Source organism: Seriola aureovittata, chromosome 2 (genome assembly GCF_021018895.1).
Source record: "Seriola aureovittata isolate HTS-2021-v1 ecotype China chromosome 2, ASM2101889v1, whole genome shotgun sequence".
Taxonomy (NCBI): Eukaryota; Metazoa; Chordata; class Actinopteri; order Carangiformes; family Carangidae; genus Seriola; species Seriola aureovittata.
In genome coordinates, this window is record NC_079365.1 from 18,160,001 (window position 1) to 18,184,678 (window position 24,678).

General features: G+C 41.7%; 1 protein-coding gene across 3 annotated transcripts in view; it reads right to left on the reverse strand.

Moving 5' to 3' along the window:
• Nucleotides 1-19,053, reverse strand: part of cacna2d2a (calcium channel, voltage-dependent, alpha 2/delta subunit 2a) — a 141,074-nt gene extending 122,021 nt beyond the window's left edge. For all 3 annotated transcript variants that reach the window (XM_056391374.1, XM_056391363.1, XM_056391354.1), the window contains exons 1-2: nt 18,625-19,053; nt 13,484-13,565 (exon numbers count right to left, since the gene is read on the reverse strand). In XM_056391374.1, coding sequence (XP_056247349.1) covers nt 13,484-13,565; nt 18,625-18,740 — 198 coding nt within the window. In that variant the 5' untranslated portion in view covers nt 18,741-19,053. The remainder of the gene's footprint in view (nt 1-13,483; nt 13,566-18,624) is intronic.
• Between the last annotated feature and the right edge of the window lie 5,625 nt (nt 19,054-24,678).

Here is a 24,678-nt window from a genome sequence, read left to right on the forward strand (position 1 = left end):
TTTCCCGCTCTGCAGACTGGCAACGTCATCTTTATCTGGAGCAGCTACAAACACACACACACACACACACACAAATGTACAAATGCACCTAGATCAGTTCGGCTGAGTACAGCTGAATAATTCATTTGAGGAAAATTTACAGCGAGCCTTCATTACAGGCAGAGACGAATGTTCAGTTCAGTGCGATACAAGAACTACAGGACGGGCCTTAACTGAAATGCCACCCTATAAGCAATGAGTCATTACCATTTTATTGACATGCAGAAATAAATTGCACAAGAAATCGGCCTGAAATTAACTTTTCCAGGCTATAATTGCTTTCTGTATCATTCTAAAAAAAAAACAAACAAACAAAAAAACAGTCATGAATGGCATTTGAGATATACAGTAAAGGTCTTGACACAAGTGGAAAACTTTACAGCGAGAGTTCACTCTGCGTAACAAGTTGCTACGTGGTAGATTGTTCCCTCCTTCAAATATCAAAGTGAGCTTTAAATTTTGATGATTGGTAAATGTCCATTACCACCAAATCTGACTAGTTTATATTACAATTTTGGGGACTCCTGTTTTGTTCTTAACTTGATCATGGAAGCATTGTGTTATTAACCTTAGGTGTTTAAGTGCAAAACCATGTCACTCTTTTATAATCAATTGTTATTGGCAGCCATGTTTTTATCCCATAGCAACTGATTGTGTTTATAAATCCTGTCATTCAAGTTGTGTCAACTAAGTTTGCTATGAAGAGATCCATCCAGTAGTAGTTGTAGTAGTAGTTTGAGTCCTCATTTATGAAGTTTTTATTTTACACAGCCTGTGTACAAACTCTTTATAAACTCAACATTTTTTGTCTTTTTTTTTCCCTATGAAGAATAGTAGTTTTCATCAGTAGATGGAGTTTGATCATTCATTACGGAACTGCACGTGTTTTCACCGAAGACATTTTAACATGTCACGGTAGGAAAAGCGCAGGTTTAAATAATAAAATGAATGATGGCTGAATTCCATTTAGCTGCTTCACTTTCAGGGTCTGTAGATTGTGAGTGCTGGCTCACTGTCACGCTGTCATGGCTTAGTGGGACACCTGAACAGAACGGAGCCATTGCTAATGTTATTAGTAACTCCCGTGCTTTTCCTACTATGACAAGTGAAAATGTGTGCCGTAGAAAAAGGCCCATCTTGAGCAGTTTTAAGGACTTCTCATCCACTTTGGCTTAAAAGTTAAGCTGGAAGAAAAAAAAAAAAGTTGAGCTGATGAAGGATGTTGAGTTGAGATTGTTTTGTCAGTTGTTGTTTATAAGGTCAACAACAAACTGTAAAGCTCAAATCCCTTAATTCAGTCTGTGCTTGTAGCGCCGCCTACAGGCCCACTAGGATTATGTAATTCCATTTCATCTATTGTGTCTTATTTTGCGTGGCTCTGACTTGAATAGCAGTGGTGAAACGGCATGTGGGTGAGCATGTGAGAAAAATATTCCCACACATAATCCAGACATGACAAACACAAAGCATCTCCATATACGTACTATGTTAAAATGGCAGTCATCAGAAATCAGGTGACATCATGTAGCTTTTCCACTTGTTTTAAGTAATTTAATTTAACAGATGTTTGTATGTGTCCATTGGTATGAGCATCCCATGCGAGCATGCAACACACTGTAAATACGAGTACAGAGGTGGATACATATAGTATGTGGGTGTATTTATATTAGCAGTGGTCCTATACGCTGTTAAATTTAGCATTCATAGACAAGTATGTGCCAAATAACCATGAGAAAAGACTTCCTACTATAGTACTTAGAGCAGAGTGCGTATGTGTGTGGGTGCAGCTAACACAGTAGGATGAGGTAAGGTCTCAGTGGATTACTGAACAACCTCTAGAGGAGACAATAAGAGGCCGGCAGGGGGAGGAGAGGGGAGAGGCCAGATTAATGAAATATGAATGTGTTTACTGGATAGCCGTGATGGCAGCCTACTGATGGCTGAGGGATATTAAAAATACACAGTGCAGCTAATGGCTTCATCTATGCTGCGTCGACCCCAGCCATCTTCAGACACTGCTCTAATCAGCATACAACTCATCACAATCACAATCACCCGCAGAAATTACCATCATGGCACTCTTCATCACCATCTCCATCCTCGCCATCGCCTCGCTCCTGTTCATCTACATCATCGCTTTCATCGTGCAACAGAATCACGCCGCTGCAGGAAATTGAAGTTGGCCAGATCAATAAATACAATATCAAATTAAATTAGCTGCCATGATGAGGTGAAAATGTGAAAATGAGTGTTTTGGAGGCAAAGGGAGAGGTAACGCTGTCCAGTCAAAACAATCAAAAAAAAAAAACACATTTTGGACACACAAGCAAACAATGTGGTGAGGCCACTGGTTCCTGTTATGGATTTAAAGGTTATTTAAAAGAGGTGAGCCACATACGCTTTGATGTGTGTACCTGTGTACGTGCATGGCCATGACATCATTTCTGCAGCGTCTAATCAAGGAGAAAGGGAGCCGGCTTTCGCAAGAAGGCTGTAATGGAAACACAATTGGACTGCTTTAATGAGGAAAACATGATCCCTGCACTTTGCCCGCACTTTCACAGAGACATCGAATACCTCCACTTTACCTGCGAGGACACACAGCCTCAACACCTGCAAACAGATCCAAATGTATCTCTGCTCTTTTGAAGTTTTATCTTTTCTCAGTGAAGGATGGTGATTCGGTGCATGGCAAAACTCCATCTGTTCATTTCAATATGAATGGGTATGTAAGTTTGGTGCTACTGGAGCGGCAGAGATGTGAAATTGCGGATGGCATGCAGAGCGGCCCCGACACGCAGGGTTAATTCAAACTGCCTTTGATGTCTGTCTGTGTGTGAAATGAGCTGGTGGTCCAGAGTTCACACAAACACACACCAGCACATGCATACACTTTGTCGCGCACGCGTAGACACGTGTTGTAATCACGGCACCAAAAAACTCAGGAGACCACTCGTGTAGCCGCATGTATCCGGGCACACAGGGAGTACCTCCGCTCATATCGCGGACGGGAAGGCACCGAAACACAGACGAAAGCCCAACTTTACTGTGTCAGTGAGTCATAAATCCATTGCACTCTTCAGGATTTAACTCCTGAGCATCCCCAAACATTCACTCACATGCCATCCACATCCCCATGACAATGGAAGCTAAGCTGCCTGTAAGCAAAAACAGATTGCCAGCTTACACACACAATACCTATGTAAAGCAGATGCTGCAGTTATACAGCAATAAAAGTCAGAATGAAATTTTAACTCTCGCTTAGAAAACATATCTAATTGATTGAGGCCTTCATAGTCTGCAACCTCAATCACATATTTATTACATTGTACTCATACACTTGTGTGATTGATTTCGCCATTGCCAGAAGTTTCGCCGCCTTCAAAGTTACACCTATACAGTCATTAATATAATTATATAACAATTAAATCAAATTCAAGAAAAGCATTTGGCTTGAATTTAATTAGACCAACTGTGTTATTTACAAATACATGCTGAGTGATAGTAATTGCAGTGTTGGTGCTAATGTAAATAGCAATCTTATATTTAACTGCAACAATGGAGCACAACATTTAAAATGGAAACAGAAAATAGTAAACAAGAAGTCAGTCTCCATGCCAGAATTATCAATAATCAAACTATGTACTTGGATTTCATTTCACTGTGCAAGCTGTTAGGTTAGAAGTCTAGCCAATTATACAGAGCCAAACACTTTCATGAATATAAACAATGGGCTTATGTAAGCATTGATTTGGTTTTATGCTAGCATAACTTTATACCTGTTTGAAAGTGAAAGTATTAAATGGCACAGAACACAGCAGCATAAACAACATGCTGGATTGGGTGAAAGTTGCTCAACAATTTGATGAGTATACAAGTGATAAAGAGTTTTAGTTTGAAAAAAGCAAACTGCGATATTGGTTGGCCAAATGAAAATGTTTTTCATTATCTTTCAATTTTGCTGTGAAATAACACATACAAGGAGGTAATGATGTTGTCTTTGTCTCTAAACAGTCAGTCGCTGTGATGGTAAGTCTCAGGTGTTTTACTACATCCTGCTTTGAGCGGCATCAATATTTTATACTAGCCTGCATTTATGGGAGTCTTTCAGGTCCACATGTTTTGATGGAGGGAAACAGTAGGCTAACATGTCCCCTGTTTGCTTTTGTAAAAATGATGATGACTGAAGGAGCAGAGGTGAGATTGTACATGGCAGTTTTAGAGTAACCCTATCTCCTTCAAATTCTGTTTCTCCAGCACCGCAGACTCAGGTTCACACTCAGACAAACAGAAGCTGATGTGAGGATATGATTAAGGATAAGGAAAGATTGTGGTTATGGTTAAATGTTAAAGTGAATATGTCCAGTCTTGTGATTCAATTCAGTTTTGACAACATTTAACCAAGATCACAACCATTCAAACAAATGAAATATGTTGTCACTGAATGTTTAAAGAGTTGTCCTGTATGAACATTTTGCAAATCTATCATTAATTCAAAAATCTTTCCTTCATGTCTGAAAAAAGTAATGTAAAAATGTCATTTGTAGGAGGCAGGGTCTGTGTACTGTATGCGTTTGTGTTTGCAAGTGTAGTATATGTGTGTATACATGCACATGCGTGACTATAATGTGTAACGCTGCTATTGTAGTGGTGCACAAATCCCATCTAACAACGGAGCCCCGGGAAAAAGGCCAGAGGCAGAGATGAGAGTGAGTCCAGCTTGAAGCCAAAGAAGAGGGTAGATAGATTGTGGAGGGAGGGGGAGCTTCTCCTTCAGATTTTAAAGAGAGAGTGAGAGAGAGAGGGAGAGAGAGGGAGAACAAGGCAGAAGACAAGAAGTGAGCTACAATCTGCAGAATTAAAAAGATGTAGGTAGCACTTCTGAAGACCCCTCTCAGATGGCAGTGGAGAGTCCTTACTGCCTACATGATCAAAAATTAAAACGCTTTTCTAGGACTTCCACAGCGGTTCGCTGTTTGAAAACCACCCACCGCTGAGGCAAGCCAATTAAAGTTATTCAGAGCTGTGACCAATCAATCACAGACTAGTGCAGGTGGAGGAGGAAGAGAAGAAGAGGAGGACAAAACCTCTGAGACTTCAGCGCACCCAAACTCTCTCACATACAAACATAAACACCCATGAAAAAAAGACCAATACATTTGTTCACAATGGAAATAAACGTCACACACCTACCACTTCACACATAGAGAAGCACTCCCTCTGCACTGGGATGAATAAAGCACTTCACACCTGGAATTTTCTAGGGCATCACGCCACTCTACATTACCACTGCAACCCACTCAGGGAACTGTACCCAGTTTTTTCTCTCTGTCAAGCACAGATAGCACCAAAGACACGTCATGTGCTCTATGAAACATCAACTGGAAGACCACTGAAAATTGCACACACACGCGCGCACGCACACACACGCACACACTCTGCAAATAATAGTGTAGAAAGATGGAGACAAGGAGAAAAGATTTGCAGCGTAGGCAAAATAAAGCATCTTCCCTCTGACAGGGCTGGAGCTTTAGCAGACCTCTAATCCTATTTTGACACATAATGCTATATTGTCTTCTTTTTAACAAGTGCAAGGCCTTCTTTTCTCTACCAAAAAAGCCACTAGAAGCATGAACACATCTGCTTTTTGTTTTCCCTGAATTCATCAAACAACAATTAGTTACACAAATACAGTCGACCAAATGTACCACAGTGAATGTCATCAAGATTCAGACACTCCGACCATCCCTGTTTGTTCTGTGCTGACACTTAAGAGGCTGCCCCCCCCCCCCCGTTACAGCTCCATCCTGGTAATTCACTGCATTGGAATCAACAAGCGCACACACACAGACACACACACACACACAGACACAGACACAGACACACACACACACAGACACACACACACACACACAGACAGACACACACACACACACAGACACACACACAGAGACACACACAGACACAAACACACAGAGACACACACACACACACACACAGACACTCAGTGATATACTAGAAGATGTTTTACAATGTGACCAGAATAGAAATAAAACATAGCACACGCAGCATGCAACATGTAGTACTATGTCTTTAAAGCCTGCATTATTGATTTCATTCACCTGACTTTACTCTAGACTGAACAGTACAAACCTGAAGAAGGTTGCAAATAATAATAAAAATAAATAAATGAATATGCAGTTCATTTTCAGTTCCTGTCCACCAACCACTCAGGTTGCAGTTTACATCCATGTCTGTCCAGACTCATAATATATTTAGTGAAGACTTTGAAGGAATTTCATAGAAAAGGTGGTAAGTATATTTTCAGAACATTATGGTGTCACAGTGAAGATGACCTTTGAACTTTTGGATACAAAATATCATCACTTCATTATTGCATTGTATTAGTCATTTGTGAGAAACTTTAGTTTATGAATTCTTGAGTTGTGGCTAAAAACTTATTTTTTGAGATCACAGAGACCTTCATCTTTGACCCTTGACCACCAAACTCTAATCAGTAAATCCTTGAGTCTGAGTGCTCATTTTTGCCATATGTAATTAAATTCCCTGAAGTCGTTCCTGAGATAACGTGATAATGAGAAGGGTACATGGATGTACATATAGAGAGAAACATGAAAACATAATACCTCCAGGCACAGCTGTAAACAGAATATGAAACTGGAGACAGGGCAGTGACACTATATAATCTGGTTCTACTTTTTTCTAAACTGCCACATTTTTATTGCAAAGCTATTTCAAGTAATTCCTTCTAACGCCAACCCGGGGATATCTGCATGCAGGGCTGCACTCTGCAGATATATGTATTTTCATTTATATAAACAGCGTCAACCAGTGCCAGACCATCAAGCCGGGGAGCTGAGGAACCCTTGTAACCTTCCCCAGTGTTAGAAAACCAATAAAAAGGCAGAAAAATAAATACTGTGTGTTTGTGTGCCCTTCTGTTCTCCTGTCAGCCCAGGGGAGTCTGAGGCTGGGAGTAATGGTGCTGACCAGCTCTCACACTGCTTAACGTTCAGCTTGCTACTGGTTTTATGTGCCTCTAATGTCCACAGTTATTTTGTTGTGTGTTTTATTTTGTTTTTGTTTGGGTTAAATACAAAGTAAATGCTAGAGTTGGCACACAAACAGAGAAATGAGGGTTACATGGGTTTCAAATAGAATAACAAGTGGTTAGCTAACAGACCATATCTAAGCTTACATGACCCTGATGTGTGACCCTGGTGACCCCTCATTTTTGGGAACTGCTAATGGGATGTCTGAATGGGACTATAGCCAGGTTTAAAAATTGAACATTACATCCACTTGGGCACACAAATGGAGGGTTAACTACTGTAGATAAAAAGGTTGCATAATTTATTTTTGATTATAATGTATAACCTCAGTACTTTTGGTAACTACCAAAGTGTACCCCTTTGGCAGCATTCAGACCAACTTTAGCCCCCCACACACACACACACACACACACACACACACACACACACTCATACACACACTCATACACACACTCATACACACACTCATACACACACACACATACACACACAAACACACACACACAGACACACACACACACACACACACACACACTCATGTAAATGTAGCTGCTCCATTGATGCAGTGGAGGTGCGAGTGCCAAAAACTGCAGGGTTGTACGGTGAAAAAGTCCTGGCTCTAGTTTTGTGAACTTTTGCGGAATACAATGCAACGACATCCAGGAAGCTACTGTGATAGCCAGTGGAATATCTGCATATTCCTGGCAGGTTATATTAATCTGTTTATGTTACTCACACTGAGGTATGTTAAAAGTATCAGTTTGGTATCCGTATTAAAATTCAACTGTCGTATCCAAAAAAAAATGTTAAACAACACCTTTTCCTAAGCAGGGGTCAAGTTCGGACAAAATTAAAATCTCTTATAAATGAACTCTGATTAGTTTCACTTCTACTTCAGATGTGGCATATCGAGTGCACATTATAAATTACAAATTGAAAAGGTGGTGTCCTGGTGCAAAATAGAGGCACATGCGTTCATTACTTTCAGAAAAACAACCACAGCTATAAGCAAAGTGGTAATTTAACAGCACAGCTTGGCTCAGCTTCTCCTTGACTCTAAACATTAAAATGTTTGAGTTCCTAAAAGGCATCATCATCTGTTGTGGTGAGACTTTAGTTTAGCTTTAGTACACCGGCTGACCGGACTGCTGATGTTGTAGATGTGCTAAAAAGACAGTAATTAATTACTCATCCATTTTAACATAGATAAAGACCTCAGTAAAAGTAGACCATTATGTGTATTGATGTGTGTTACACAATGGCTGAGGGATACTTAAGCAAGCCATCAGGAGAGAAAACTGGAGCCAGAGAGTAAACTATCTATCCTGCAGAAATAGCCTGTGATGTTTCACACGGGCAGATAACAAGCTGCTGTTGTATAAGGTCCAGGCCAGAAGATGGAGGGGGCGGGAGGACGGAGAGAGCTGAAAGAGGAGGACTGAGCTCTCTTTCCCTCTCTCTCTCCTTTAAAGGTAACGGCACATGATGGGAGGAGGGACCTTCAACTCTTCCTGTAAACTGTCTACAGGCGTAAGGAGCTTTCAAATCAAGTAACAAATGGCACTGATCGGCCCTCACATCATCGTCCACTGATGGATCAGCACAGACACAGGGAGGGAGGGGTGAAGCTGACATCAGCTCTTGGATGTGAGGATTGTGGAGTGAGAGCAGGGGTGATGTCTAGTATAGCGCTGGGCATTTGAGACAGATTATTGGAAATTTCTGTAGTCAGCGATAGTGAGTAAATCCACCAATGCACTTTATAGAGATATCTGTTTGTCGAGGCTGGCTGTCTTTGCCATGAGCAACCTTCTTTTTCCAGGAAGCAGTGGGAAGGCTTGGAGAAGCGCGAAAGACATTTGGAATTGTGTTCAGTTTGGTATACAACATCTCCCTCAAGTCATGAAAACATACCTGTGCTGATCAAATAGAACCAGAGGCTTCAGCAATGTTAACAACAAGAAAGAAGACTCTGCATGCGCGCACACACACACACACACACACACACACACACACACACACACACACACACAGTCATGAGCATACACACGTGCACTGGAAGCACTAGAGGCAAGAAGGTCTGTGTTGAACTGAGATAAACCTGCTGCCAGCATGTGGTCAGCGGGCTGACTGATGTGGTGTTGACCACACAGCACAAAGAGACACAGAGTGAAGGTCAAAATTGGCAGAAAGAGAGCAAAAAACATACTTTGTCACATAATAAAATGAAGCTCATGTAAAAAACTGAATGAATCCCACACCCATTAACTGCCCCTGTGTCTTTCCGCCCTCCTGCAGCGTGGGTGGATTGGTGGGTATATTGATCTGGATGTACGTCATTCTCAGGTTTCCAGTAATCAAGAGCAGCGAGAGGCAAGGGGACAGGGCGTGGAGACAGGCGCAGAGTGCAGAGTTGTGAAATGCCAGGCTGAACCAAGGGGTTCGGGAGCAGTCATGTGCACCACACTAAATTATTCATGCTGATTAGACGCTTCTTATTGAAATGAATTCGAGAGAGAGTTCAACATATGTTGCATGGCATCGCCATTTAAGAAGCTTGCTAAATTGAAGCTGAGGAAATTGCCCTGACTATATGTGCAAGTGGGAATAAGATGTTGGTGTAATGTAACCAATTACATTTACTCGAGTGCTGTACTTAAGTATGATTTTGAGGTACTTTCTGTGAGTATTTCAATTTTTTGGTACTTTACACTCCACACTATGATTAACTTAAGTAAAATACAATATATGACTGCAAATTCAACTAACAGCTTCCAACACAAGAGTGAGTTTCCCTTTAACTGTCTTATATGGTTTCTTTGAAGTCACTTTTTGTGCCCAAAGGAGGTATCTGATATTTCACAAACAAAAATTAAAGACAAGTCCAAAAACTTAAATAGAATTTGTGTAGCAGAAGTTTGGATTTTTTTATTTATTTTTTTCTTTCCTACAACTCATCAGAGTTATATTGTGACCCACTGGTAGGTTGTGAGCCGCTGGACTAAACTGTATATGGGTAAGTAGTTATGTTATATATATTACAACTAGCTACACTTTCACTTTCAGCTTCAGTAGCAAAATGCTATTTAAAGATTAATGTGTACGTATGAACAATATAATAATGTATATATATATATATATAATAACATCTCAGTCATAGGGGAGAATCTGTTGCAGAATGAGTACTTTTACTTTTGTACTCTACTAAATTTTTTTCCCGATAATACAAGTATTTGTTCCACCACTAGAACAAGAGCATCTCTCTGCATGTGTGTAGTTTCTGCAGCTACAGTAAGTACATTGTAAATGTGTGTCCACCTGGTGTCTAAATATGTACATAATAATATTATCTGTCTGTATCGCTGATAAACCATCAAATCACTGTAATGACAGTGTGTGGGTGTAGGCGCACTGCTCATGTGCGCCTGTTAAAACTGCTCTGAATAAGCCCGAGGATACGGAAACAATGCCAGTGTCCACCGCCGCCTCTCATCACCACATACTGTAACACATCAAACACAGCAGCACACAGGATAATGAAGAGGATAAGGACTATAAACAGCATCCGTCTGCTCACATTTTAAATTTACCAACTCTCGTCCTTCCCCTCTATCATTTCATCCATCTTAAGTAGTTTGACTCTAAATATACACACAAAACCGCCTGAACATCCATCTCAATTGTCAAGCCATTCTTCATCTTTTCTCTCCCTCTAAAAAACCCTCCTCCTCCTCCTCCTCCGCTCTACAAGTCGCCCACTCTCCTTGTCTATCCGCGCTCCACACTCTTCCATTCGAAACTTCCAACTCCTCCGATACATCACTCACCCTCTATCTTCCTTTCACTCCCCGAAGGAAGAATAACATCTTGACCAAACCTGGGCAGAATATATTAGAATGTGATTTTAAGCAGTTGAATAACTGGTTTTATTTATTTTGACGTTTTAAAACTTACACACAGTATGAACAAACTAAAACACATCAAAATATTGTACATCTCTGTGTTGTTTTTTAAGTCAACTGACTCGAAATGTATTCAGCTATTTTCTGTGCTGCCCTGTCTTGGCCTTTGTCTTTCTTTCACTCGCTACTTCGCCTGTCAGAAAAAATAAAATCTCAACTGAGGGGAACTGAACACACCACATTATATTCAACGTACATCCTTGTCTCTTTCCATGTAAGACAAACTCAAAAATAATTTGCACACACTTTACTTTTTTTTTTTTTTGTCTGTGAGAATAAACTGCGCATGAAGAGGAAGGGGGCGCAGAGGGAGGCAATCTTGTTACCAGCCGGCATAGCCCTGGGAAGATTTCTATCAGACACACGTATAGAGAGAGGCATCCATTTAGAAAATGGCTTTTCTAGGCATGCTGGGCCATTTAGCACACCCTGTGACGACTCCTGTTTGGGGCCATGATAAATGTTCTTTCACACCCGCTCTGCACACACAGTCAGGCCAGCACATCCACATGCAACCATATGGACACCTTACACAAGGCGTCACTGGGATGGACGCAATATTTTTTTAGAGAGAGAGCCCACAGAGGAAACCTCAGCAACTTCCAGTGTAAATTAGATTAAATCCACAGAACGTTAAAACCCACTGAGCACTTAACGTCATGTCAGTGTCACATCTTAGCTTTAGGTCTCATTGAGCTCAGGATCATTCATCTATGTAGTTTTAAAACAAGCAGTCCTGAGACACCACAACATAGTTAAACCAAACACAGACTAAATTCCTCTGAATAATAACAATTACTCTAATAATCGATTAGACAGTTGACAGAACATTAATCAGCAGCCTCTTTTCCAAGATAAAACATATCAAACATTTCCTAGTTCTAGCTGCTTAATTGGGAGAGTTTGCTGCTTTTCTTATTATTACATGACAGTTATCTCAATAGCTTTATGTTTCAGACTGTCCATCTGACAAAACAAGAAACTTGATGACATCACTTTGTGCTTTAAGGAATTGTGACGGACATTGTCCTCAATTTTCTGATACGTTTTACAGAACAAACTCTTAATCCATTTATCAATAAAATAACCAGCAGGTGAATGAAAATGGAAAAATGGAAAACAATTCTTGCTTGCGTGTACAACAAGTTGTATCATACATCCAGTAAAAAGCAGTTGAAATCGTAGCAAACAGGAGACAAGTGGTGACTTACTTGTGAAAATAACATCTCTTTGAGTTTAGTGCTTTTATTAGATATGCTGAAGGATGGCTTGTTTCTTTATGGTTCTCAAAACCCTTTCAGAAACCCATTTGGTTATCTGAAAAATGCACATACACAACTTAAATCGACTATCTTTTTTTTATAGTTTGTGAAATGACGACATTTTGGAGATACAGAATTTTTGTCAGACAGTAACAATATGATTTCCCCTTGAAACCATGTGTAACATTAATTTAGAAGTCTACTGCTGTTTACAAATGAACATTGCTCAGCAGGAACATTGAAAAAAATATTTGCACAAACTGCAAAAGGCAGATATTTTGATGGGTAAACATTCTGTTATGTTTTGTTTAGACTGCACGAGCGCTAAAAATCAACCTATCTCCGTCACACAGTCTGAGTGTCTGCCTGACATCCATTAATGGTCGTTAACCTTTACACCAGCACGATCCCTGTCATCTCACTTCCTCCTCTCTGGGAACCATCAATGTTGCCACCATACTAACAGCCATCACACTAACCACTGCTGCTGCTAGCATTAAAGCTGCCACAGGCACCGTACCGGCTGGATGAATCACACTCACCCATACAGCAATAATGAAGCATTTATCTCAGGGTGCATTACAAACCCTGGAAGCTCGGTGAACATGCGCACACGGCAGAAATATGATGAAACAGTGTCAATCACACTCTGCTCAACCATCTGCTCTACCACAAGACAGACACGTGTTACACACAGCCTCATACGAGGACGCAGATACAAATAACCGACACACATATTCTGCAAAATGCGTCCATCTTAACAAGCTGTTCAAATTTGCCAATTTGTTAAAATCATTCCACTAATTACATCTTCACTTCAAAACCACTGTTTCATCGAATTTGGGATTAAAGAAGTTCAATTGAGAAGTATCTGGAAATTCAGAAGTATGAGGAGCATTTTTTTGGGTCAAGAAAATTTGTTGAAAAAAGCTGATTTACACTCGAAGTCAGTCATGGTGAAATTATCTCAAGAGTAAAGTTTTAATGCTAAAACTGAATGTCTTTGAACAACATTTTTTTGCAGTGCTCATACAAACATAGTTCCACACACACACACACACACACACAAACAAGGACCAGTAAATTCTTACTGATTAATAACGCAGGAAAATGCAGCGCGTCACATTCAGGCGTGACGTCAACTTACCGATCTCATCTGCTGAGTTCCGGTGACGTGTTGCAGAACCTTTTCCAGCTCTTTCTCGATGCGTCCAGCCCAGTGAATCATTCTGGAAAAATAAAATTAAGACATTTTCAATCTGCATCCCTCCACATTACCACCTGAACATGACATCACATGAGCGTTCATTTCTCTGTCAGGGCATGTGTGTTTGTGTTTGTACGACTGTGACAGACAAAGTGAGTGTCTCCCCCATCTTTGTGTATCTCTGTCTGTGTTGGCAAACGCCCAAACCCTCCCTCTCTCTGGATCCCTATCTGGCTCTCTCCTATCTTCTATCTCCCCTAATGTCTGGGCCAGTCATCAGCACCTTCTCCCCCCCCATCACACCTTGCGTATATCTGGTCGGACTGGCAGCGAACGTGCCTGTCTTGGTTCGGCTGGGATCAGCGGCTCTGCAATAAAACTGCTCAGGTCTGACAGAAGTGCACCCTAAGCAGGAGCTGATCTCCGTTAGACGGAGCCAAGTTTGGAATTAAGAGATCAAACGGCGAGAGCTCATCACTGTATATCTCCCAGCAAGCAACAAATGACTTAATGGATCAAGATTTTCACTAGATCATTTTAAAGCAGCAGCAGAGGCCAACCTGCCAACCTGGATACACGCTGAACAATCATGGCCAACGAGAGAAAGTCTCACTCCAAAAAAAAAAAAAAAAAAAAACAAACAAAAAAGAAAAACTCATCTTTCAGCAATCAGATGAATAAATTCTGTCATATGTTTGCGGGCCAACCACTGACTCCGTGCCAACCTTTTCCTTTCAGCAGCCTGCAGATAGCTAATCACTAGCATCAACAGCACAACACAACAGAGTCGTTTGTCTTTTAATATGAAGACGGAGACAAATGTCATCTTTAAATGTCAGATTTGCTCAGAAGACAAGAGGGAAGACAGATTTATTAAATTGTACAAATCTGCCAGGCAGTGACAGCGCTCGCCATAATCACCAAGTCGGAGAGAGGGGCCTCGTCAGGAGAGTAACAGCAGAGCAAACACGCCAGCGATTGTGCGCACTGACTGCATTCACAGGAGCAAGATGAAGAGAAAGCAAGACGGCCTCCAAGAGGACTGTGCAGCGTGGGACCGCTGGGGAGAGGCCGCCGACTATGAAAAGGTCACCTCGATATGAAATAAAAACAAGCTTACAGTGAGAGCAGAGCCGAGCAGGACACAGTGATACTAACAGTGAGGGACACTACCTCTGTCCCCGAGCCAGGCAGACTTCTTACGCAACTTCATTAGTCTACATGCTACGCACACCCACACATACATATACATATATACAGCCTTGACAGACTGACATGCAGGAAGGAGTGCAGGTCTTATATTGTAAGTCTATGTAAATACACACATCACAATATTGACCCAGCCAATCTTAAGAAAAATTTTGGTTTGATATTCATAATGATAATTTGGGTATTGGTGTTTCATGGAATATTTAATATATACTAGGTGTGAACAAAAAAAAAAAACACCAGTTATGACCAAGCAGGTAGTAAATATATTCCTTGTTCATTTCTCTAAGCTTGATCTAAGGCTGGGCAACAATTTAATGTTATTGTTTATCTCCTCTCTGTATAATCTGTATGATATTCTCATATGGAGATAATTTGGGTCACAGATCTCATGTGCTGAAGACTGATAACAACTTGACAGAGCTACAGAAACTTATTTGACAGCGTAGGATGAAAATGAGTTCAACTTTTCACTGTGAGATTTTGAATATTTGAGTAAATATCAAAAGATATTATCAAGATAATTAGACTCGATAGTTACTGAGATATTCATTTTGTTCATGTAACCCTATAACCCAGTCAAATATAATTAAGAAAATTAAATGAGCTTGGACGAAATTAGTTAGCATGACCTGTGTGTCTGCCACACACTGTCACTATGTTCATTGTGCTGCAATGGATGTCATCATTTCAAATACAACACTGAAATATTCAAAAATGTGGACTGTCAATGAGTGAAATCAATAAAAGATGACATATGATAAAAGTATTACATCCACATCCCAAATCTCCAGACACAGATGTGCGCCAATGTGCAGCCTTGCCACTCCTCCTTCCTGGTTTTTTCATTTTCCAATTAAGTAACGTAACAATAAATACATCAATAACACACTTATTGACAGGCAGCAAATGGTTAACCTTGCAGCTTTAACACAACTGACTGCATCAGGCCAGATCACGTGAAGCAACACGAGGGCAACACTGCCCTCTTGTAAAATGACTTAAGATCCATGTTGGACTGATTGGAAATCAAAGGAGAAAAACATTTCGAAGAACTCAGGAGACGCTGGTTTGGGAAATTACATGCACTCCTGAGGCCTAATGTTCAATGACTGCTCTGAAACCTTCCGTGTTGTGAAAGCTGTGATCTCTCTTCAAGACAGAGAAGTTGTTATTGTCCACTACATGAAAGCCGACTGATGCTCTCCGACTCTTTGTAGTTTGATGTAGTATCACAACTTTGCCATTTGTCTCTTGTGTTTTTGGTGTTTTACCTGCATTATGATTTATGTCGGCCAAGCATTATGTGAAAAGTAGAAAATGTGATGAAATGAGTTTGGATGGACGACCTGTGTATCGGCCGCACACCGTCATCGTGTTCATGCTGCTGCTGTGGATCTCGTCATTCCAAGAACAGCACTGGAATATCTTTAAGGGCAAAGGTTGGGCTATCTTCATATGTGTGATAAAAAAAATTTGGGGGCTATAGCTCGATATCAACTGAGGTAAGTAATGATGTTTTACCTTCCTAGAGAAGATTGTACATCCGTTCATTTAAATTCCAGTTATCGGAACAGGTTTTCTCCACATAATTTAGTAATGTGGAAATAATTTCTATCTTCCTGTACCCGCAAGCACACGCACGCACACACACACACACACACACACACACACACACACACACACACACACACAATTCATGAACAACACGGATACACTAACTACATAGAAATCTGACCAGGCTGCCAGATGGTGAGGTGTAGGAAAGGTACATTTTTGTGGCACTGCTGTAAAAATGGACTAGAGGACACTCTGCCCTTTCTTACGGACACACTTCCTCGGCTATAGGCACTTAGACCGTCAGCATACACAAGCACTGTGTGTGTGTGTGTGTGTGTGTGTGTGTGTGTGTGTGTGTGACAGCCACAGCAGCTCCCCATGCACTTAAATGAACAGTCGAATTCTAGCAAATAGCACAGAGATGTGGGTGACACAAAACCCAGTTTTTAAAACCCAAGAGAGGACCAGATATAATACTCACAAAATATATGACAAGACCTGGACTTTATCTTATTTTTATCTGCTCTCACAAGAACACTGATAATAATGGCAAGTCATGAGATTAACATTATGTCACTACTATGGTGACCGTAATCTAGTAGAGCTAGAATAACCTATGTACTTTTGAAAAAACAAAGCATATTTGAAGGGAAGAGTAAAGAGGATATTGCTATCACATTTATAAATATAGCATTTCATAATTTACAACAAGTGTAGATTATACAACAGATATTCAAACGCAGTACATATAATTTAAACATCCATGTGAATTTGTTTGCACAAAGCAATTCAAATGTAAGAGAAATGATCTACGGGCCTTCTCTTTATGGTGCTCAATCAAATCAGTGAGGCAGCTAATTGTGGGTTTAAGTCAGTAGCAGTAATAAAAAGGATAACTGATTTTCATTTGAAAGTCACCTTGGCCATCCGGAATAATAAAGCTCCAAAGATTTCACAGAGATTATCCAGCGGATGCATCAGAGAGGAATCATTGAGATTCTTGTCACTTCTGGTGAACCTGACTGACTAATCATCACTAGGGGCTACACTTAGTGTTCACATCAGATCATCACGACATGATCATCATGAACAGGGCGACAATAACATTTGAAGCATGGGCTACTTCACAGACTTGGGTGAGGAACTGTTGCACTCTGGTTACAGGAGAGTTTTGTTACTAAACTATAAAATCTGAACTATGATTTTAAATGAAGCGACGTTCACTTAAAAAGAAAAGGGTCATTTTTGGTTAACTGTTGTCAGTCTTGTGTTGAACCGTTCGACAACGCACAGGTGGTGAATTGTTGCTGCAGACATTATGTTTCAGCCTCCTGTGTGTGTCATTCAAGGTGAAACCGTTACACCGTTCACATTAAGAGAAGAAATTATGCTTTCAACTCAAATATTATTGCAAAACCATTTCCCAACAGGTGTACGCTAAAAAAAAAAAGTCCAAAAAATAGTTTTGTTGGTCTACACACAGCTGGATGCTCAGCCTCTGTCTGTGCCTGCGGGTCACTGTGGCACCGGCCTCAAGTGCGTCTACATTTCAAACAGACAAAAACTTGTTGTTTTTGCTTACTGCAACAATGAGCAGGAGTCTATTCTGGAAGCCATGTTGCTGCGTTTGTTACTGAAAAGAGTCTGGGCGAGTAGTTTTGTAGTTTGGGTGAGAATCGAGCTGAGGTGCAGGGGCTTCGAGGTTTAAAGAACTGGCGCTCCTGTGGGATTAACTAATTGTTTTGTTCTCTAAATCAAAGTCATCCGGTTACAAACACCAGTGTGTCCTGCTGTGGGACAGACATGATTATTTCCACGGTGCGTGTGCACTATCCACTGGAGGACTTTTAAGACTAGCCTCGTTATAGCTCAGCCTATCCATCATGCGTAAATGGGATAGGCTATTCTCCCCCCATGCCGTGACAGGAAAACAACACACCGACTATTATTATTTCATTTTCATCCCCGTGGATGTTCTAATAAATTATTGCTCGGTTGGGTTATTCGCCTGTGGCACCTGTGCGTGCTCCCTGTAGCCTGTTCCCATGTTGACGATGACAAATTGAACAAGGCTGTGGGTATTAAATGCCACTGCCCACAACAACAGAAACAACAACATGGGCTCTGAGAGAGCGAGATTCATAACGCAGCGCCAGAGACGGAAGCTGCGTCTGTGTTTGAACATCAGGGACAGCAGCTCCCCTCGCACCAAGGTAAACGGCGCTGCATGTGCAGGCTTGTCGGGGCCACCTGTCCTAGTTCCGCGCTCCGCACCCCGCTTTATCCCCCCCAAAACAGTGCAGGGTACTTACGTGTAGTGCTGGGGGAAGAGATGGGTCCCGTCTGTCGGCGTGGAGACGCATATGATAAGTACAGTTTGAATTGTGAAGAGGCAGAAAATACCGTACGACTGCGCGCAGATCGCCATTTTCCATTAAATATTCAAGAAACTGGGATAAATAAGAGAAGGACCGGAAGGACAGTCTCTCGCAGCTGAGCTAAGAATAACCGAGCTCCAGAGAAAGTGTGTGGTGGGAGGTGATGGTTGGCGGAGGCTTCTGGACACTTCAGCCGGGCAGTGAAATCTCAATCAGAGACGCACACAGAGGACTGGAAGCTGAAGACACGGGAGATCAGGATCAGGAAGATGCTCTGCCGCTGCTGCTGATGTGCCTGGCTGCCTATTTGCGCACTCGCTGTCCTCCCTCCCTCTCCGCCGCCGCGCACATTTGCTCCTTTTCTCTCCCACTCTCTCCAATGTAACAACCATACAGAGTAAAGCTCACCACGACAACAATAGAGTGTTCCCACCCAGATTTTCAAAATAAAACCATGTTTCGTTTTTAGGGCAATACATAGCACTAATGTGACGAGTACCAGGCACACATTTGTTCGAAATCACTAGTACTCTTAGTAAAATGCCTTCACGTGAGAGCAGTGCTCCAACATGACAACAGCCTTAATTGGCCCGAGGTAGTGCATTTGTTATACGTACACACACAACACCAGGGCAACTTGAAAAAAAATGTTTGCTGTTGGAAAATAGGTATATTTTGGCACAACATTCGAGCATTAAGGTCGAGCGTTTTTATTTTGTTACACGAAATCATTTTATTTTGAAGGTTCAATCGCTGGACTTCCTGTATTCATTCAGTCTATCTGTGGCATTTGACTCAGCTGTTGGCACAAGCGGTCCTTCCTCCATTCAAACAGCCTATTCCTGTGCGACAGACGGGGGCGCGCATCAGGCCACCTCCTCTTTCTCCTCATATCCACTCTCCATGCACTGTGTCCTCCCCAAACTCGGGAGTATGAGCAGAAATCAAGGCTTTATTTTAGTAATTAGAGGCATGACTCCGGGCTGTGGGGGGGTGGGGGTGGGGGTTGGGGGGTGTATTAACTGGAGTGTAAACATTCAGCAATCACCTTGGGGCTGCTCTCCAACTACATTTGTTCTACTACTTATTAGCGCATCTGGTCCAGTGGATGAACATTTAAATGAATGCAAGGAGAATTAATAAACTCATTTTGGAGATACCTAGCTATTGTTTCATGCTGTCTCCAGCTATTTAGGTGAGGGGGGCTTACAAGTGTTTGAAATTTAACTTTACAGGGGAGGCAGGGCATGTCTCCTTGTTTCTCATAACTGGAAGCCTCTAAATAATCATTAGCTTGCTAATAAGGTAGATTTCAGGGGAGCAAGTTTCCTCTGGACATAGTATGTCAGATACTGCTCATTTTAACGGTAAACAAGAAGGAAAGATGCACTGAAACCTCAGAGTAAATCTAATTCAGCATGAAGTTAAACCCCCAGAAAGTATCTCTCTCCATCAGCTGTGTGTGTGTGTGTGTGTGTGTGTGTGTGTGTGTGTGTGTGTGTGTGTGTGTGTGTGTACCTGTCTTATTACCTTTTCGTGCACTGCTGTTTGTTCTCTGATCTTCCCGTTTCAGCTGGAGGGCACAGGAGGTGTGACACATTTGCACCTAAGCAAAACACATTTTTTACGTTTGTGCATGCAATAGAGAACACACAATAAAGATTTATAGCCTTTTACATAATTTGTTCCAGGTGTGTCTCCGTCCTCAATATTACAAACAGGCAACACGGTCCTTTACTAACACGGAACAGGGGAAAAGCCCGGGTTTACGACGCTTGGTCCCTTCGGCTGCTCCTGGGCGAGTCTAACGTCTCTCAGCCCATTTGCCAGGTAGGCTTGGGGAGAGACAGCCGGTCTTGTGGCTGTGTTGTCCTTGGCTCAGTCAGTCAGCAGGGGACACGCAGGTGCTCTGCTACAGAAAGCCACACAGCAGTCAGCAGGGTTGCTGCACAGCATTTCTGTCTCCTCACTGGCGGGGAAGACGGGGGCTGTTTTGGTAAAAAGGACACACTGCAGGGCATAGACCTCAGCAGGGGAGGAAAAACCCACCTGATGGCAGGGATGAAGAGCTACAGCAGCAGTACCTCTGCTTATGTACACAGACGTCACGGATCATTCAGTCAGGAAAAATGTCTAGGCTCGTTCCTCAGGAAATGCAAAAAAAAAAAAAAAATCTGCTTATTCCCCAGAGCTACTAATTTTTGAGACGTATTGAGCAAGTGACTCCCTCTCATCCACCTCTCCAAACAAATCTGTGGCAGAGAAGCAGGAGACAGACGTGTTTTGATTTATTATTATTCCCTGTGCAGAGAAAAATAATCTTAATTGATGGCTACTCTTGCACATTAATTTACTGTACCATACATCCCATGATGACATTAATGATAACAACAAACAGATACTGCTGGAGCGATGTGGGCTGGCTGACTCACACTAAACATTTCTGCTGACTCACAGCCACCCCTTCTCTTCTCCCTCCATTCTAACATACATTAAGCAAACTTATCTAAATGGGGCCAACAGAAAGAAAAACTAATGCACATCTAAATTTGAATTAATGCACTAATATGTGGTTTTCTCTAACAGAGAGAGCTGTACAGAGTAGAGAAGGCATTTCTTTGTGCAAACAAAACATCAGGGGGTAGGGATGTCTCTCTGGATGAACAGAATGCCTCTGGGTGTTCAGCAGTTGCTGGGACATAGAGACGATTGGTAACTAATTTAAGCAATAATTTCTGATGTATGGCCTTGTCACACTCGACTTCGTCACACCAGAACCTTAAATGCAAATTAAATTTAATCTGCCTGTATATACGTGTGTGTGTGTGTGTGTGTGTGGTGGTGGTGGGCAGAAGAGTGGCAGATAAAAGAGGTGATTGCCACCCTGGGGCCTTGGATCTCATTGAACACGCTACGATGCTTATAGAGAATCCACTCTTTATTAGAGCAGATCGATCAAGCCAGCTAAGGGATCCGCTCAGTAAAAACACACAGATCAATGACCTCAAGCTCTGCTGATCCTCCAAACGGTGACAAAGGCAGACAAGAGGCGGGTTCGCTGCTTCTCAGAGTCTCTCTCATTGGCTGTACAGTCTCTCCTGAAGAGACTGACCTGCCAATCTGTTATTGATCCAGCGAGTAGAGCGGAAGGCGACAGCCTCCTTTCTGGGGACTGCTCCCCCAGACGGAGGCCAAGTAGGTTGGAGTAGAATTAATCACTCCTTGTTTCTCCTGTCTCCAGGCCTCGGGGAAGTCACCAGTAAAAGCACACCCCACACATCTAGACACATAAACACACACACACACTGGCTGCTTATCTTCCTTTTCCTCCACCTTATCCATCTTTCTCTCCCTCCTTCACCTCCTCCTCTGTCTCTTTCTGCGGCCTGTATGCTGATGTTCTGCTGCGCTGGACAGAAAAGTGAGGCTTCACATTCTGTAAAACCTAGTCTAGTCAGCATGCTGAATGCTAAGATTTTATATTTCTGATTAGAGAGGGACTACACGTCGCATTCACCGCAGATGATAGAGCCAGCTGCCCTTGAGAGAGACTCCCGACACTCTCTGCAAACTTCAATGATTCTCTCAAGTGCTCTCTGTAAAAACAGGAGCATGATATACTGTCACTCATTTACCACACACTTTCTTTGAGGGCATTTTTTTTTTTTAACCACAGGAGAGAAGACTCGGTGTGCCTTTGTCCTCTAGAAGGATATACAGAAGAGATCGGCAGAGTGATTCCAGCAATCAAGGTTATCTTCCCTCTGTGTCCTTTTCAGCTTACTCCCTGCTCACCTCGCAGCTTATCATCCCATTTTAGTTTCATCCACTCACCAGAACAGAAAGATCCCATCTAAATAACACAAAGACCGTCTTGTTTACATAAATATTTGTAAACCCCACATCCCTCATTATTTGCACAGCTCTGTAATGTGTCTATTACCTACATGACCTTAACGCTTTTCTACTATCAACACCAAATATCTCCTTCAGACCACAGTGCTCTGTGTACCTCCTTTACTGTAAAATACAAACATACCCAGCGATGTTGGGCCGCAAGGCTCTCTGGGACTTTCATGCTCAAATGTCAGAGCGTTTCATCCTGATGATGATGACTCACTCCGCTCGCTCTTAGTCTGCATGAAAGAACAACAGCGCCGATTAATGACCCAACCTCCTCACGTGCAACAGTTCGAAAACAACCACTATATCAAGTGTTACAGCGGGGCACACAAACAGTGCTATTCTGTTAAAAATACAGACATTTAGGAGAGAGATATATACATTTAAGGCTACATTTTATCACCTCCAGGGAATCCCCCGCCTAGCTCACCCACATACACAAGTGGCTGCATGTGAAAACAGAGCAAGACTCAGCACTCATTGACATGCTCTACTAGAGGCCTAATGGCCCCTGGGTAATGGCCTCTTTGGTCTTCAGGAAATCCTCCTTCATGCATACATCAAAGCCTGGATTGAGAAGGATAGAGAGTGGAAAATAGAGGGGAGGAAAGAGACATCAGTGCCACACAGGGAGAGGAGAGAGGAGAGGAAGCAACATGCTGAAAGAAGGTCTTACTATAGTCCAGTTTGGTTTATGATTTTCATGACAAGGTCAATCTGACATATTCTAGACTCAAGGTTTGCATCAGCATGGTATACCGACGGTATAGTAGCACTCTTCCATCAGGGCCTTTACAAACTAGTTTATTTATTCTTTGCTCAGATATTTACTCATTTAAATCATAATTTTGCCAGTTTTAGACTACTTTATTTAGGGCACGTGCTTGTAGAGCTGCTTGTTAGAACTTAAGAACGTTGGCTTCTTTTGTTTTGTGGAAAAACGTGCGTATTATTTCTGTATCACTACCAACCCAGCTGTCTTATCGACACGTATCAAAAGATTTCGACAATAATCATCCTCACCTTCTCATTTTAACCAGTGATTCATCCAGTTTATCCCTTCATTATTAGATGATTAGTTCATTAACCGATTAGCTGAATTTTGATGATCAATCATTGAGTCATATGACGGTAAAGGGAATGTCCTTGTTTTTGCAACTATTGGTAAGACTAAACAATCAATTTAAATGTTACCTTCAGCTCAGAGAAATGATAACGGGCATTATACACTATTCTGACATTTTACTGACAAATTAATTAACTAATTAATCAAGAAAATAATCAGCAAATTAACTGATAGTGAAATTAATTGTTACTTCGAGCCGTACTCATCATTCTCTGTCAGTCTCTTTCTTTTTGTCACTCCACGTCAGTCACTCTATTTTTCTCTTGCTGCTGACACGCAGCATTCCAGAGTCGTCAGCCAGCTGCTATAACACAAGACCTGTAGCCCATCGGCCCACAACACACCCCCGCCTCTCCTCACTGTCCATGAGCCATCTGCTTAGTCTGCATATTGCAGATCTGTCAATGCTATCTAATTATAATTCAAACAAAACTGTTCATTGTGACCCTGACTGTTTGCAAAAGTTCTGGCTTGCTCCATATGGTAGGTAAAGCCAAGGCACCTTTCTTTATGTATGCATCTATCCATATATATATATATGTATATGTATGTATGTGTGTGTGTGTGTGTTTGTGTGTACATATATGTATGTGGTCTCTTTCCGGTGAGTAAATACAGCAGAACATTGCTCACCCACAGTCAGAGAAAGCTATGACCTCTACGTGTCCTACACCATGCAGCGAAGCATGTGAATCCTGCCCCACACAATGATTTTCATCTACTAGCGGGATTCAGGAAACCTCTTTTTTTTTCCCCCAAACGCCTTTGTAGCAATCATATTGTTTCAAAAATCAGATGAAATAAAGCGATTTGAAGAGGATTAAATTTGGGTGAAAATGAAATGGGGAGTTACTTCAAGCTGCTCCACAGTGATATGCCGACATCAAATTGGCCTTCAATACGTCGGCAGTGAGAGAAGGACTCGGTGTCGGCATATAGAGCACATTAAACAGTGTCAG